Genomic DNA, 16,102 nt, shown 5'->3' with positions numbered 1-16,102 from the left:
TCACAGGTAAGCAAACTGAGGCACAGAAGGGTGGAGGGACTGGCCATGCCCCACAGGCAGACCCTTCCCAAGCTCCTGCTCGCAGGTGAGAAGGGGGCAGGAGGGCTGTGGGGCTGGACTCCCTGGGGATTCGACACAGAGCCTGGGAGAACAGGGTCTGCCCAGACTCCAAGAGGCTGAGAAAGCCACTGATGCCCCATCCCCGCTCCCAAAATAAATCACTCCACAGCCACTTTGGAAATCAGCTTTATATCAAGCTATAAAAACCCAGATCCTCTCCTGAGTCCACATATACAAAAGCAGTACTATCAAAAATAATATTAATAACATTAAACACACTAACTCCTACAACTGTACAAGAGCCTTTGTGCACCATTTACACGGGCCAGTTCCCAGCCGCAGTACCTGAAAGAGGGGGACAAACCCAAGACAGCTGGCTCGAGACCCCATCTGGGTACCTTGTGGCTGGGGCACGCCTGGGTCTGAAGTGCCCCTTCTCATGCTGAGGGCCTCAGTAGGCAGAGGCCTCAGAGGGTAAGTGAACCATGTTTTCCTGGGGTTGAACAAGGCGCCCTCCAGGGCAGGGGACTATGTTAGGTTCCATGGCCCAGGGGTGTTAAGATTGCAGGTGGTATTAAGGTTGCTAATCAGCTGACCTTAAACTAGGGAGCTGATCCTGGATGATCTGGGTGGGCCAGAGGGAAGCAAAAGGGCCCTTAAAAGTAGAAGAGCGGGGCAGAAGAGGAGGGCCGAGGTCTGCGACGTGAGAAAGATTCAACCAGCCATTGCTGGCTTTGAAGATGGAAGGAAGCTAGGGGCCAAGAATATGAGCGGCCCCTAAAAACTGGCAAAAGTAAGGAAATTCCTCTGTAGAGCCTCCAGAAGGAACCAGCCCTGCCGACGCCTTGGTTTTAGCCCACTAGACCCATGTCAGACTTCTGACCTCCAGAACTGAAAGACAAGTTCGAGTTTTAAGCTTCTAAGTCTGTGGAAATTTGTTACAGCAGTGATAGGAAACTAATAGAGACACCAAGGGGTCAGAGGTCAAGCTTGCCTGCCCAGACCTCAGCCCGACTTCCAGGTGGAGGACTCAAGGAGGCTGGGCCTGTCCCTGCATGGGAGCAGGCTGAACCTGGGAAGGTCCTTGGGCCTCCTGGGCCATGCTCAGGGGAAGCCCGAGGGGAATGCAGAGAGGGGTCGGGGTCTGAGCTGCATGGGCTGGGGGGCAATCTGGAGGGGGCTCTGATGCTGGCTCTGCCGCCAGCTCACCACATGACCCCACACGCCCCTTTCCAGACCCCAGATAAGAGCTCATCTTTTCCTTCTTTCCCTTCCAGTTCTGCCTTGATTGCAGACCTGAGGAGGCCAGCTCTTCACAGCCTGGGCCGAAGGAAGCAGGATGGGCGAGGCTTGGCCCCTGGCCCTGGGCAGCTGGGAAGGCGCTCAGACCCAGCCATGAGGAGGACAGTTAAGAGGCAGACTGTGGAAGGGCCCCATGGACAGGAGGTGACCCAGGATGTCTGGCCTCTGGCCACTCTCACTCCTGTCTCCCTCCTTTAGTGCCCGCATGATTGACGGTCATTTACAAAGAGTTCCTCAGGTGTTGCCTCATTGGCTCCCCACAGTGGGTGCTCCGCTCCCGCTGGACAGGTAAACAAACTGAGGCCTGTCCAATTCCAGCTTCCCAGGGGCCTGCACCTTGGCCAGGGCTGGGCAGAAGCAGCAGCAGAAGGCAGGAAGCCCATGAGGGGCTGTGAAGCCAGTGCTGGTCTGAACGGCTCCCATGCAGGGTGGTTGCCCCAAGTGGGGTGGTGTCCGATGCTCTCTGGGCACTCACAAGCAGGTCAGGTGGCGAGAAAAGCTAACCAACCTTTATAAGTGAAAATAGGGACTTGAAGGGCTGGTGCACCCCCATGTCGATGTCCAGGATGCTCCGGATGCTCTTGACGTCACTGTTTGACAGGTTCCCCTTGATGGCCAAGATGGCACTCAGGTGGCCTTTGCTGGCAAGGAGAGCATGCCATCAGTCCAGCCCTGTCACCAACTCCCTGCTCATCCCCCTTCCCAGCTCCCCAGACTCCTGGCTGGAGCCACAGGGCCCTGCAGCCAACCCCCTGCCCACGAGGGGCCCTCACTCTCCTTTGCCCACCATGCTCTAGCAGCACTGGCTATCTGTCCGTCTTTAGAGCACACCAAGCTCCTACCCACCTCAGGCCTTTGCACTGGCTGTTCCTCCTGGAATGCTCTTCCCCACACTCTTGACATGAGCAGTTCTTTCTCACCATTTAGGTCTCAGCTAAAATGTCACCCCCCCAGGAGGCTTTCTCATCTCTAAAGTCAGCACCTCCTGTCATCACCACCTTGGTTAAACAATCTTTACAACTTGCAAATATATTTCTTTGACTCATTACTTCACTATTGCTAACCTGAGTAAGCTCTAAGCTATGTGAGGAGGACTGAGACCTGGTCTTTCTTGTACATCATTGCATCTTGGTGCCTAGAACAGAGCCTGGCACCCAGCAGGAGACCACTCAATAATTGTTGGTGGGATGGGTGGATAGATAGATAGACGAGTGGATGGGTAGATGGATAGATGGATAGGTGGATTGGTGGGTGAGCAGATGGATAGCTAGATGGGTGGGTAGATGGGTGCTTGTATGGGTGGGTGGATGAATGGGTGAATGTGTAGGCGCGTGGATAGGTGGGTAGATGGGTGGAGTGGATTAGCAAGGAGCTGGACTAGGCTAAACTGGGTCATTCCAACTCAAGGTCTGTTCAGACTTTCCCTACCATGTCCAAGGACTCAGCCCAGAGACAATGTCCCTGGCTCAGCAGATCCTCAGGCAGCCAGGGGCTAGGCCTCCACTCTGGAATGGGGGCCGCAGGGCCCAGGGCCCAGATCCAAGCTCCCGAGGATCCTTAGGCTGAGTGGTAAACCCCAGCTTGCCTGACTTGCCACAGCCTCTAGCAGACCCTTGGTATCTCTGGCCTCCATTTCCCCTCTGAGGGGCGGTATCATGTATCATGTAAGGCTAAGGCTGTGGGTGATGGAGCCAGACTACCTGGCTTTGTCATCTTGGCACTACCACTCACTAGCTGTGTCACCTTGGACACAGTCCTTAAGCTCTCCAGTCCTCATCTGTAAAATGGGGATGAAAAGGGTCAGTCTCACAGGGTCACAGTGAGGATCAAATGGATGAACTGCTGTAAAGACCGCAGCGTGTGCCTGGCACAGTCAGTCAGTCATCACTTTGCAAAGGTTAGCTCCCAAGACTGCAGTGTCATAGCCACCATCTGAGCTTTACCCGCCCTGGAGGGGCTGATTCCAGTGGGGTCCAGCAAGGCCATGCTGACTGCCCAGGTCCTGTGGTACCCTTGTGCTCACCTGAAGTCTGGGTAAGAGGTGGCATAAGTGGCCACCTCGATCTTGATGGCACTGGGGTCTTGCAGGCGGATGATCTCAGCGAGCGTGGGCAGGGCGTGATGCAGCCAGGCCGCCGGGGAGCCCTGCAGGCACAGGCCTGGTTGGAAGGAGGCTGCCCATTCCCAGAAGGGCACCCAGGGGCCCACAGAGGTTCAGGTCAGAAGTGAGCAGGTTTCAAGAGGCCCAGAGGGGACTTGTGGGAGGGGCAGCCCATCCCAGTGGGGCTTGGGAGGGGCAGGCAGGGGCTTACATTCTGTGTGCAGAAGACCTGGATGAGCTGGGCATTGGCCAGGATGTGCCCCGCCAGTTCCTCCTGCTGCTCTGCCGTCTTGAGGACCAGGCGCCGCTTGCTGAGGCGGATGATGTACTCCTTCACCAGGTGCAGGTGGACGACCTCCATGAGCTCCTGGGGAGGCGAGCAGGCAGGGGCATGTGAGCCATCCGCTGACAGGGAGCCACCACTGCCCTCGAAGCCTCAAAGCCAGGAGTCCAGGGAGGGGCAGATGCCAGAGCAAAGGAGTGCATACGTGTGTGTCCGTGTACGGGTACATGTGTCTGTGGGTGTGTGTCCAGACTGTCCCCCACCGCCAGGCCCAGCCGCCAGCCCAGCACCTCCTCACCTGCCGGAAACAGTCATGCAGTTCTGAGAACTCGGGCAGCCTTTTGCCCACGGTGGAGATGATTTCCTCCAGGGTCTGTGTGGGGGCCGCCCAGCGGGTCTGCGTGAACTTCTTGAACAGTGGCTGCCACAAGAGAGGGACAGGATGTCTGGTCATGCCCTGCAGGGGAAGGGCCGCCAGCCCCAGACATGCACACGCAGACACACACACACTGCCACATGTGGCCCAGTGCAAGGGCGAGGGGATCTCAAGGACTCCCAGAGAACCGGGCAGAACTCAGGTCCCTGTTCACAGACAGCAAGTGGAGGCAGAGTCTGTGTGCCCCCCTCCAAGGTCTACCAGCTGGACTCCAGAGCCAGGACAGCCATCCGCCTGCCCTGAGGCCTTTTCTACCTCCCCTTCTTAAATAAATAAATTCCTGCATAAACAAGGCCTTGTGCTTGGCTGGGCCTGTAAGGACTGGTGCCAACTCATCCAGGGTCCCAGCCCGGCCTTCACCACCACTGGCCACCCACAGTCTCCTGCCCTGGGCAGTGGGGACAAGGTGGGTTCCCATGGAGGGTGGGCAAGGAACCCCTCCTCTTTTTTTCCAGGGACCCCTGCCTCACCCTCTGCTAAAGGAACCAGGGGGTTTCGGTGGATTTCTTGGCCCACAGCGGATGTGGCAGTGGCTGCCAAAGGCTCAGAGCTGGGAGTCAGGCACAGGGACCGGGCCTGGGCAGGAGGCTCTGGGAGAGGTGGAGGAAAAGTGTGCAAACTTGGGGAACTGGGCTGACTCTAAGTGGGGGAGGGGCACTGAAGCTTCTTCTCTGAGGCCAAGCCCCAGGCTGAAGTGGTAGGGGCAAGGTCAAGAGCCTTCCATGGCCCCGTCACCTGGACAGCACCAGCCTCCTGACAGCTGGCCGCATCCATGCCTTCTACGTGCCAGGTCTTTGCATCTGCTGTTCCTCCCCGCTGGAGCACCCTCCCAGCCACTGTCCCCCCAGCTCTCTGTTCAGCCTTTTCCACAGGGAAGGAGGCTCCAGCTACCTTCAGGTCCCCGAACAGGTTCTGGAGCAGGGTGTCAAAGCTGTGACTCTTGAGTTCACTCAGTGGGCCCAGCAGGTGGCTCGGGAGGTCCTGTGATGTCTGCCACTTCTGCTCCATGGATGTCCTGGAAGGACACAGAGGGAGGCAGGGAGGTCATACCAGCCCTACCCAGCCTTCAGTCCCCATACCCACAGAGCCAGTTAACCCTAGGCAAATCTTCCTAAGCCATCTCTTCACTCTAGAACCCTCAATGGCTCCCCATTCCCTGCAGGAACAAGTCCAGGTCATCCCATCCATGCTCCCGAGGCAGGGCCCAGCCTTCTTGCCCCAGCACATGCCTACCTCACATCCTCTTCTAACCCAGGGCAAGTTGCCCAGCCTCTCCACACCCCAGTTTGTTTATCTGCTTAATGTCCATAATCACTGTACCTACTTCATGAGGTTGTTATAAGGAGCAAATCCTTTGTACGAATGCTCCACCTCCCAGCTGTTGCTGCGGTTGCAGGCCCTGCTCATTTCCTCACAGGCCTTGCTCATTTTAATTTCCATCTTTGCTTAAGCTGCACCTCCCACTCCCTACCCCGCCCTTGTCCCTCCCCTCCACCTCTGCTCCCCTTTCTCTCCAGCGGGCTGGCCGGCCCAGTGATTGCCACTCCCGCACCCCCTCCCAGAGCCCTCACCGGAAGGACAGGCAGTTGTTGATGTTGGCGATGACATTGGCCCTGTAATTTCTCAGCTGTTTGCACCTCTCCAGAAATTCACCAAAGGCATGCTGGTAGCTGGTGAAATGGGAAGGGGCACATCAGGACCAGCACAAACGCTGGGACAATAGCAGCCTCCAGCCTACCAGATGGGGCTTACAAAGCACTTTTCCGGTTATGGGCTCCCTGCAGCCCAGGGCAGGCCGCTAGCCCTAGCACCATGTAACTGGCTTCACATGCTAAGGGCCAAGGCCGGTGGGCCAGGGCCCCTACAAAGCTCTCAAGAGGGTGCCAGCCCTGCTCCGCTGCCCCCACTCCTTCTCCCAGGCCCCCTCTATAGCTGGAAGACTGGAGCGGGTGGAGGGTGGAGGGAGGAGTCCTCAGAGGTTAGGAGGGTGGCAGCCAAGAGAATTGTGGGGGTGGAGACTGGGGGTGTCACCTGACAGGAGGCCAGGGTCTCATCCCTCATGGGGCGTTGTCTTTGTAGCTGGAGGCTGCTCAGCTGGGAGCTTTCCTGAGGTGGGTGGTCAGATCACCTGGTGCCCGGGTGGGTGGTACAGGGGGGAGAGGACTCCTGCTCATAATGACAGACACTGTAGGGGCAGGGAGCGGGTGCTGATCTAGCTTGGATCCCCACCTGGGGCACGAAGGAAGGGTGCTGGCCCTGAGAGAGGTGGCTGCAGGGACCCCCTCCTGTGCACACGAGCACACACACCCACCTCTTCAGGAACGCAGCTAGCTCCACCAGCAGCATGTGCTTTATCTGCAGGCCCAGCTCCAGGTTGATGCTCTCGGCCTTGGCCTGGCCCTGGGAGATGATCTGCAGAGGGGAGGGGGGAGCTGAGCAGGGGCCCACCAGGACTAGAGCTGGGGCAGGGGCAGCGGGGAGTATACTGGAACAAGGTGGGGGTGCTGAGAGGCGGGCATGTGTGTGCACACAAGGATGGACTGGTGTGGGCTCTGTGCCCTACACGGTTTGCTCACACACTAGCTGTATGTGTACACGAGGGGCAGGGTATGCTACCTGGATGATGTCAATGGCCAGCTCACTGTGGCAGTGGCCGTCCAACCTCTGGGGGGCCACATCCTCGGCCCAGCGCTGCGACTCCAGGTCCAGGGCGCGGGCCATCATCTCCTTCACACTGGCCTGGGGTGAGGAGGGGCGGGTCAGGGTAGCACGGAGCCCATCACCCTGCGCACATGGAAGTCCCTGCCAGGCTCCCTGCCCACGTCCGGTCTGTCCCCGAGTCTCCTCCCTGCTTCCTTCCCGTCCCTCCCTTGTCCCGGCCCTGGTGCTAGACTCACCACCTCATTGGACAGGAACGTGGCCTCCAGCTGCCGGATCTGCCCGGGGGGCAGGAGGCTCCCAAGCCCAAGTGCTTGCAGCTCGTGCGCCAGCTTGGGGCTGTTGATGATGTCACTGTGGGCAGAGGGGTCTGGCATGAGGAAAACTGCGCCCACGCAGCACCATCACTCAAGCAGGAGCCCACCTCCTCAGCCCGGGTCCCTGGCAGGCCCAGAAGTCTACATCGCCCTCCTCCCCACATTCCCCTCATCCCTGCTTCTCCGCCTCCGATGAGCAGCCTTCCATCTGCTCAGTCTGGTTCAGGCCAAAAACCTTGGGATCGTCGTGTCTCCTCTTACTTACTCTCTCACCCCTCATCTTCTTCTGCTCCAAAATACTGCCCACCCCCCGCCCCCCGCCGCTGCAGTTGATCAGCCTCAAGCCACCCCAGCCCGATGCCCAGCCACCACCCTCTCTCCCCAGTCTCCCTGCTTCTGCCCTCGTCCCCAAAAACCCCTCCTCCGCCCAGCAGGCAGAACCACCTTTCAGATCTGATCTCCTCCCTGCTCTAAGGCCTCCCCTCTCACACAGATAAAACCCAGCTCCTCAAGGGAGCAGCCAGGGGACCAGTCGCCTTCTCTCGGCCTCCTTTCCACTCCGTCTCCTCCCTGCCCTCCAGCTCTGCTGGCTTAGATTCTGCCAGCCCTGTGCCACACAACCCCCCAGGCTGGCGCTGCTGCCCCCAGAAGGTGTGCCAGTCTGAGCAGGAAGGGCTGCCCCCTCTCCCCTCTGAACTGCTCCATGGAGGCGTCTCCACTCACTCTTGTGGTGCCTCTGTGGGATCCCTAAGCCACCGGGGACTGCCCAGCTCGGACTTTCTCTGGAGCTTTTGTCTGCCTGGAAGCTCTAGAATGTCCCTCTGTGCCCTGTCCCAGCCTGGACACAGCTGCGTCCCTTTGCTCCCTGCATTTCTGGCTAGACAGGCCTCGACAATGCCTCCCTGGACTCCCCCTCCTCAGGGCTCTGTACTCAGCTGGCCCCCGTTTCCTGCTGCACTGACCCGAGTGGGCCCCAGACTAGCCCCCTAGGTCACTGGGACAGGAAGGCTGACCTCAGAGGTGCTGGTGCCTGGCATTTCCTGGTGAGTCAGGACAAGGAAGAAGGAACTGGCTCAGGGCTGGCTTGTCTCTCCTGCAGCCCTGCCCTGTGCCAATTTCCCTAGCCCTGCTGACTCCTCACCCCCGACCCCATGGGGTCCTTCCTCCAGCCCCCCAGTGGAGGCTGACCCACCAGCACCAGCTGAGCCCATCTGTCACTCAGATGGGTTTCTGAGACCTTCAGACACTGCTCACACTGTCTACACCTCCAGGCTTGCTGCAGACTTTACACTTCAGGCTGGGGGCAGCCCCTATAGGAACCCCTGGCCTCCCATGCCCTGGGCATTTCCACACAGCAATACAACTGTCTCCCCATCCAGCTTGTGCAAATGACAGGCATGCTCAGGGATCCATGGAGTCTGGGTAACAAGATTCCGGGGGCTGTCTGAGGCCGTACTCAGCTGGTACAGGTACCCTCTGTTGGCACAGCCAGCCTCCCACCTGAGGAGCTCCAGGCCTTGGTGGCCAGAACACAGCTCTGCCACTGGGAGACCCTTCACAACGGGGATCTTTCTAACAGGCTACATGGCCCTATTCCACCCCTGCTCACTGTCCTGCCTGGGAGCACCCCCATAACCTGCCGGATAAATCCAAAGACTGACAAGCTCTGCACAGCTCCCAGGACGTCTCTCTGCTCAGCCTCAGGCCTGGAAGATGACACCCTCTGCCTCCTTCTGTGCCTCACTCCCTCACTTCTATTAGACCGTAAGCTGCCCAGAGCAGGACATTGGCTCCTGTCAGTGGCAGAATTTGATACCTGCTCCTCCTCCTCTGGGCTGGCTTCCTCAACTGACCTTGCCCTGGGCTCTCTCAGACCCTGGCCTCCTCTGCCGCAGCCCTGCTCTAGATTGTCACTGCCTCACACCCTCCCCAGACTAGGAGCTCATGAATGAATGATGAAGTCTCTGGCATTGTCTGTGCCTCAGTTCACCAACTGCAGAATGTGGCTGAGGCCTAGGAAATTAAGGATTCCAAGTGAAAGCAGACTCAGTGCAGGTCCTGCCCCTTTGAGTCCAGGCCTCCTCCTGGCCTTCTCCCACCCGGAGACTGCCCCCAGTGACCTCTCTAAAAACTGGCTCCCTGAACATCGTGACACTCCCGCCCTGCGCAGGCCAGGTCCCTCCCTCCGGAGGAGGCCCCAGCCCAGCACCCTGGAGCCCCGGCGCCGCCAGCTCACTTGGGGTAGAGGTTCTGCACCCAGACCAGGAGCATGTAGGTGTCGCGCTCGCACAGCTCGAACTGCGCCATGGCCGCCAGCTGGGCCGCGAAGTGCTCGTGGTAGCTCTCGGCGTAGGCCGCCACGACGCCGAACTCGGCGGGGAACAGCGGCTTCAGCCGCTCCACCACGGCCTCCAGGTCCTCCTTCATGGTGCGGCCCATGTGCAGGAAGATGCGCTCGGCCTCCGAGCGGCCCTCGGCGCCCTCGGCCGGCTGCCGGCCCAGGCGTTCCTCGGCCGCCTGCGCCACGTCGCGCCGCCACAGCTGCAGCCAGCCCCGCGGGCGCGTGGCGGCCAGCACCGAGGGCCCAGACCCCGCGGCCGCCGCCGCCGCCTGGCGGTCCTCGCGCTCCTGCTCGGCCAGCACGGCCAGCGCCTGGCGCAGCCGCTCGGGCGCCGTCTCCAGCGGCCGTCGCAGCAGGCCGAGCACCTGGTCGCGCAGCAGCGCGTACAGCGCCTCCACCTTGCTCTGGCGCCGCACCAGCTCCTCCTGGCTCGCGCCTCCCGCCGCCGCCGCCGCCTGCAGCTCCCGCTCCAGCGCCAGCAGCGGCCGCGCCGTCTCCAGCCGCCCGCGCTCCAGGTCCGCCTTGAGCTCCTCCACTGCGGCCAGAACCAGAACCCCGCATTAGCGCTGGGCCCGGGGACCCACAGCAAGGCGGCGAGGAATGTCACCTCCCACGGCACCCACATGGGAGCAGGCTGAGACCCCAAAGGTGGAGTGATTCACCGAAACAGGGGAGTCAGTGTCCCATACAGAACTGAAGCCCGGTCGGCCTACTCCCAGCCCCCAAGATCCCAGGGGGCAGGTGAAAGCCGGAGTGGAGACACCTCCAGGCCCATCTTTCCTGCCCTCTCCGTGTCCTAGGTGCGTGGGCCATCCACTCCGATGAGCCCAGCCCTGCCCAGGCCCTGGCCAGCTCTGACCCAAGAACCCAACCCAACCTGGGGCCCCAGCCTACCTGTGGGCAGCTGGCCGGGCGGCTGGCCACCCAGCCCGGGCGCAGACTCGGGGGGGCCCTCTGGCTCTGCTGAGCTGGGCTGCCCCTTCTTCTTCCTCCCTTTGGTGAAGACACTGAACATGTTGGCTAGTCCTTTTGGCTTCTTCTTCTTCTTCTTCTTCACAGCCTCTTCCTTGCCCCTATCGGGGGCTACCTCAGCCTCCAAGGGTGGCACCAGGTCCTCAGAGGAGGCTTCTGACATGGAGGCCTCTGACTCGGCCTCTGACGTGGAGGACAACTTCTGGGGCCTTCTGGGAAAGTCAAGGGTCCCTGGCACAGGCTGCTGGCCTGGAAGGCCTTGGAAGAAGGTCATCATCTTCAGCATCACCCTGCTCAGCCTGTAGGTTGGAGGGGAGGGAGGAATGAAAGGGTCAGTTGTCGCAGCAGGCAGGCCCCAGCTCCCAGCTCCAGGCCCAAGCACACGGCTGGCCATGGTGACAGCACTGAGCGTGCTTGATCTGTTCTCCTCCATATGACCACCAGAGCCCTGGCCATACTCCACCGACAGAAATGCACCAACTCATGCCTCATGCAACACGGTGACTTTGACTCCCCCCTGCCACAGTCCTGCAAGGCAGATGGGATGATCCAGCATTCAGAAGGAGAAATTGAGGCAGGGGAGTGGGGGGTGCTTGCCCCAAGCACATAGCAGGTATGGAGGCTCAGATTAGCCCTGTCGCACTCTCATAGCCCCTACTGCCTCCCCACCAGCCCAGCTGCCTTGTCCCATGCTTCCAGGGGCTCATCCCAAGCTTGGCCAGAGCCACTTGGGGGCCAGGAAACCTGGGTAGCTCCTCACTCCCACTGGCTTCACCAGGTGCCCTAGGCAGAGTCCTACACTGCTGGGCCTCAGTTGCCTCCCCTGTGCCATTTGGGCTGGAAGTTCCACTCCAGGACCAACCAGGGGGTGCTCTAGGGAGCCCCAAAGCCAAGATCTGGGCACTTCTGCCCACCTACCCACTGCCCCAGCTTCCCCTCCCAGTCCATCCCATTTTCATGTCACACACCCCGAGGAGCTAGTGTGGCCAGTTGGCTGGGGCTCTTCAGCCCCACCCTTTGCGCCCAGGCCCCACCTCTGTTCTCTTGGTGGGGTGAAGGAAAGGGCCACCCTGATCAGCAGTGCTGCCCACCAGCCTCCCCTCTGCCCGCACTGCCTGCTACCTCCCCGGTCCCCACACATGCTAGGCTCTATCTGACCTCCAGACCCGGCTCCTGCAGGTCCCCACATGGCATTGCTGCCTCCTGGCCTCTGTGGCACCAAATGCTCCCCACCCTTTGAGGTCCTGCAGCAGCCCCTTGGCCCTGTCCCAGGCCTTGACTGTCAGAGGCAGCTGGTGCAGTGGAAAGAGAAACGAAATGGCTGTGGGCTCAGCTGGGCCACTCACTAGTGTGTGGACTGGATACCCCTTCTTTCATAGGCCTCAGTTTCTCCATCTGTGAAATGGGGAGGAGGACCTCCACCTCCCAGTGCTGCTGAGAGGATGTGGCAAAATCACACAGCCGAGTGCCAGCACCTATCCGGGCCCCAGTCAGGGTGTAAGTCCTGTGTCCCTGTGTCTGTCAGGCCCACCTCAGTGCCCAGGTGCAGCAGAGGACAGGAGAGGCATCCCTTTAAGCCAGGGCTCTTGGCTGGGCACACTGAGACAGGAAGGGGCCTGCTCAGAGTCATACTGTGTGGCCACAGCCTGGGGTCCAACAGTGGCACCCCCTCCACTCCTCCCAGCTGCTCCCCAGGCACACACACCCCTCACCCTCCTTCCCAGTCAGGGTTGAGGTCCACAAAGCCTCCCACAGCCTCTGTGCCTGGCTCCTCCTGTGCTGGCCCAGATAGGTACCCATTCCCCAGGGGAGGACACCCAGGTACTGGCAGGCGGAGTGACTTGGCCTATGTTACCCGGTCAGCCGCCCCCCATTCCTACTGCGAAAGAAAGGGAGACCCCTGCGCCTTTCCCCACAGGCAGCCCCTCCCTCCCTGCCTTTTGCAAGACAGAGTCCTAAGCTGGGAGCGCCAAACCCGGGCCGTCTGCGCCCCGACGCACAGCAGCTCACCGCAGGGGCCTCAGTTTCTCTAGAAGTGGGGCTGCTGGAGGCCTGGGTCCCCAACCCTGTGGTCCCTTCCGCCGCGCCGGCCGCTCCGGCGGGGGGATCCGGCGGGGGCCTCGGGGTCGCGGCGGGTTGGGGGCGCGCGGAGCAGAGAGGACGGACGCCCGGCGGCGGAGGTCACTCACTGTGTCGGGCCCGCTGTCCCTCTCACGGCGGAGCCGGGCGCTGCCTGAAATAGTCCGGACTCCGCCCCGTCCGGCCCGCCCCGCCCACCACAGCCGCGGAAAACCCGCGGGCGGAGGCCAAGGCAGAGTGTGGCGGGGGCTGCCTGGGTCCGGTGTCGCGCGCGGCCCCCGCGGCGGTGCTGGACCTGTCCAGCAGGCGGGGGTCACTACCTCCCACCAGCCGGGGCGGGGTGGTGGGGGCGGGGAGGCAGGGCTAGCGGAGCGTTGCCGGGGTGCATGGGGCGCGGGGAGCAGCATCCAGGGCCAACAGGCATCAGTCTGGCGCTGACCCATTGTCCGACGACGGCTTCTGATTGGCTGCCTGGAAGGGGCCCCCCGCGATCAGGACCACTTACCCGCGTCACAGAGCCAGCACTCACTCCAGTTCCGGGTGATAGGGACGGTCCCACCCTAACTCGCTTAGCCACCCTGAGGATCGCCCCTCTGAGGAGAGTGTTCCCACCCTGAGTATCTCTGTGGCCACACAGAGGCACGAGCAGAGGGCCTTCCTGGAGGAGGCGCCCTAAGAGAAAGGGGGCTGCAGGGATGGTCAGTTATTCACAAAGCACCCGTGCTGGGTGCCTTGCATACACTCTTATTATCAAGCCTTGCTTGAAATGGGAAAATGGCTCAGAAAGGTGAAGTGACTTGCCCCAGGTCACACAGGCAGTAAATAGCAGAGTTGTAAACCACACCCAGGCCTGTAAGATTTCCACTGAAGTACTTTCCCTTTCTGGGACCGGGGCTTGGCCAGGATGGCACAAGGCTGAGACCCCAATGGCTCATCACTCATCACAATGCCAGATCACTTGGCCCAGCTCTGTCCTCATTCAGCGTGGCCTTCAGCAGGTCACACCCCTTTCTGGGCCTCAGTTTCTCCATCTATGCCCTGTGTCTTTGGGTCGGTCATGGGATGACGCCCATCAGGGACTCACCCCCTTCCCTATTTCACGTTCTATAAATTTCTGCCCTCTGGAAAGGACCATGTCACTCAGGAATTTCCCAACTGGGCACCAGCTTCCCTTTCGCTCCTTGCTAGAGCCTCTGCTCCTCCCTCTCTTTTGTTGGCACACAAATTCACCCAGCGGTCTCCCCCTCCCCACTGGTTCTCCCCTCCATGGGCCTGGGCACAGATCTCTGAGGCCTGGGAGGGATGGCCGAGTGGGTGGGGTGGGGGGAGCTGGGGGTGCCCCTGAGGACTGAGAACTTCCTCTTCCTCTGTGGGAGTGGTGGCCAAGTGCCAGGTTGGGGCTTGGACATGGATCCTGTCCCTGGGGGGCTTGCAGGGAGGGGGAGGAGGGATTCAGGAGGTGGCAGTAAGATGGACTCCACCTCTTCTCTTCCTGAGGCCCGGGGGGCGACATTTTTCAGAAGAGCCAGCAGAGCCACAGCACCCCTGGGTTGGGAGGGTCATTCCATGCACAGATGGGGAGAGTAAAGGCCAGGCGCCCTGGGTTCACCCAGCCAGAGGCGATGAGAAGAACCCAGGGGGCCTGGCTTGCTGCCTCCATGGCTGCCTTCTGTGGCCTCATTGTGCAATCCCCCTACTTTCCTGCCAGGCCTCCTCTCCTAACCCCAAACAGATTGGGAAATCGCTGGAGAATCTGCAGCTCTCCGGGGCTGGGGGAGGAGGGCGAGGTTGTTAGGCCTGCAGACCCCACCATCCCCTCAGAGCCCGGGACCCTGATCAGCAGGGCCAGGAATGACAGGGCAGGTGCTGAGCCGCCAACCTCGTCCCCAGCTACCCGCTGGCCGGAGCGTCCTCTGCACAGCCTCACCCTGAGCAGCAGCCTAGGGTTGGGAAGAGCTGCCTTCCCCTTGTGGTTGCACCAGTCACTTCCCCTTCCCCTGAGTTCAGGCATGAGGTCAAGAGACTCACGTACCTGAAGCCCCCAACACAAGGGAAATCCTCTGGAAATGGGGCTGCAGAGAGGGCCAAGTGATGACAGTCAGTGGGGCCGACAGGGCAGGAGCTGTTCTTACTCCCTCTTGACAGATGAGGAAACCGTCCCCAAGAGCCAGACACTTCCAGAGGGAGTCACAGGCCAGCCAAGAATTCCACTGTCAGCAGGAAATGAGCCTCAACTGCTGGTTGGGAGTGTTCCTGGCCAGCTGCTGCCCATTCCCCACCTCCCAGGGGCCAGGCTTGGGGCAGCAGCCTGGCTCCACCTGGCGGGAGGGCAGCAGGCGGGAGCAGACTGACAGTAGACGCTCCAGGTCAACCCAGAAGTCAAACGTGCCAGCACCTGGCCAGGAGCCATGGTCAGCTACCTGCACACAACACAGGGCCTTGGAGAACACGACACATGTGACTCTGCCTCCCTTCCCTCTGCCCAGAAACGACAGCTGATTTTTTAAAAAATTGTGGTAAAATATACATGACATAAAATTTAGCATTTTGACCATGTTAAGTATACACTCAATGGCATTAAGTACATTTACACTGTTATGCAACCATCACCACCATCCATCCAGAGAACTCTTCACCTTACAAAACAGAAACTGTCCCCATTCAACACTAACTGCCCTTCCCCCCCCCCCCCCAAGCCCCTGGACCACCATTCTGCTTTCTGTCTCTATAAAACGGACTACTCTGAAGAGCTCTTGGAAGTGGAATCAGAACAGTATTTGTCTTTTGTGACTGGATTATTTCACTCAGCATAATGTTGCCAAGGTTTGTCTAAGTTGTAACATGTGTCAGATTTTCCTTCCTTTTTAAGATTGAGTAATATTTGATTGTTTATCCATTTATCTGTTGAGGGACACGGGTTGCCGCCACCTTTTGGCCACTGTGAATAACACTGCTATGAACATGGGCGTACAAAGATCTCTTCCACACCCTGCTTTCAGTTCTTTTGGGCAGACAGCTGACTTTTGTTGACCTCCACAAGTGCCAGGCTCCAGGTGCTCTGCATGCGTGAACTGATCGCATCAGGCAATCTTATGAAATGAGTACTCCTCAATTATTCCCTTTTCACAAATGAGGAAACTGAGGCACAGATAGGTCCAGTCAGGTGCCAGTCAGTGGTGTTTCTGGGAGCCCTTTCACTGAGCACCATGCTATATTGCTTCTCCCCCAGTGATTTCCCACTGTCTGTCATGACCTTGTTCTGTCAATTAATTTTTAGTCTTCACCCTCACCCTGTGGGGCAGCAGGAGGGGCGCCTCCAGTTCTGGCAGCCCAGTGGGTGGGGCCAGAGAATAATACAGGGCAGTGCGTGACTAACGTTCCTCCCTCTATTCCACCTTGGGGCTGCCTGAGAGCCTTGTTGACACAAGCTCCCTGGAAGAGGGGGAAGTGGAAAGCGGAAGGAGTGCATTCAGGCGCAGGGGCCAACAGGCACAAAGGCCAGGTGCAAGATCGCACAGGAACGAAGGGACTGCGGTCACCAGGCCTGGCTACA

At 59.9% G+C, this 16,102-nt stretch overlaps 1 protein-coding gene across 4 annotated transcripts; it reads right to left on the bottom strand.

Moving 5' to 3' along the window:
• Window positions 1–239: 239 nt before the first annotated feature.
• On the bottom strand, window positions 240–14,603 carry TNFAIP2 (TNF alpha induced protein 2). Of its 4 annotated transcripts, none has more exons than XM_046647803.1 (12): window positions 14,582–14,603; window positions 10,393–10,769; window positions 9,394–10,033; window positions 7,080–7,194; window positions 6,799–6,921; window positions 6,494–6,594; window positions 5,754–5,852; window positions 5,074–5,197; window positions 4,045–4,167; window positions 3,675–3,830; window positions 3,386–3,507; window positions 240–2,003 (listed from the first exon to the last, which is right to left on the bottom strand). In XM_046647803.1, exons 2-12 carry the CDS (start codon window positions 10,754–10,756, stop codon window positions 1,862–1,864), a joined length of 2,109 nt encoding a protein of 702 aa, XP_046503759.1. In that variant the 5' UTR covers window positions 10,757–10,769; window positions 14,582–14,603; the 3' UTR covers window positions 240–1,861. The 4 variants fall into 4 exon arrangements, with proteins under 4 accessions (XP_046503759.1, XP_046503757.1, XP_046503756.1 ...); XM_046647801.1 differs by lacking the exon at window positions 14,582–14,603 and adding an exon at window positions 12,471–12,666; XM_046647800.1 differs by lacking the exon at window positions 14,582–14,603 and adding an exon at window positions 12,481–12,666.
• Between the last annotated feature and the right edge of the window lie 1,499 nt (window positions 14,604–16,102).

This window comes from Equus quagga, chromosome 20 (assembly GCF_021613505.1).
Source record: "Equus quagga isolate Etosha38 chromosome 20, UCLA_HA_Equagga_1.0, whole genome shotgun sequence".
Lineage (NCBI taxonomy): Eukaryota > Metazoa > Chordata > Mammalia > Perissodactyla > Equidae > Equus > Equus quagga.
This window is presented reverse-complemented; position numbering and strand designations above follow the sequence as displayed.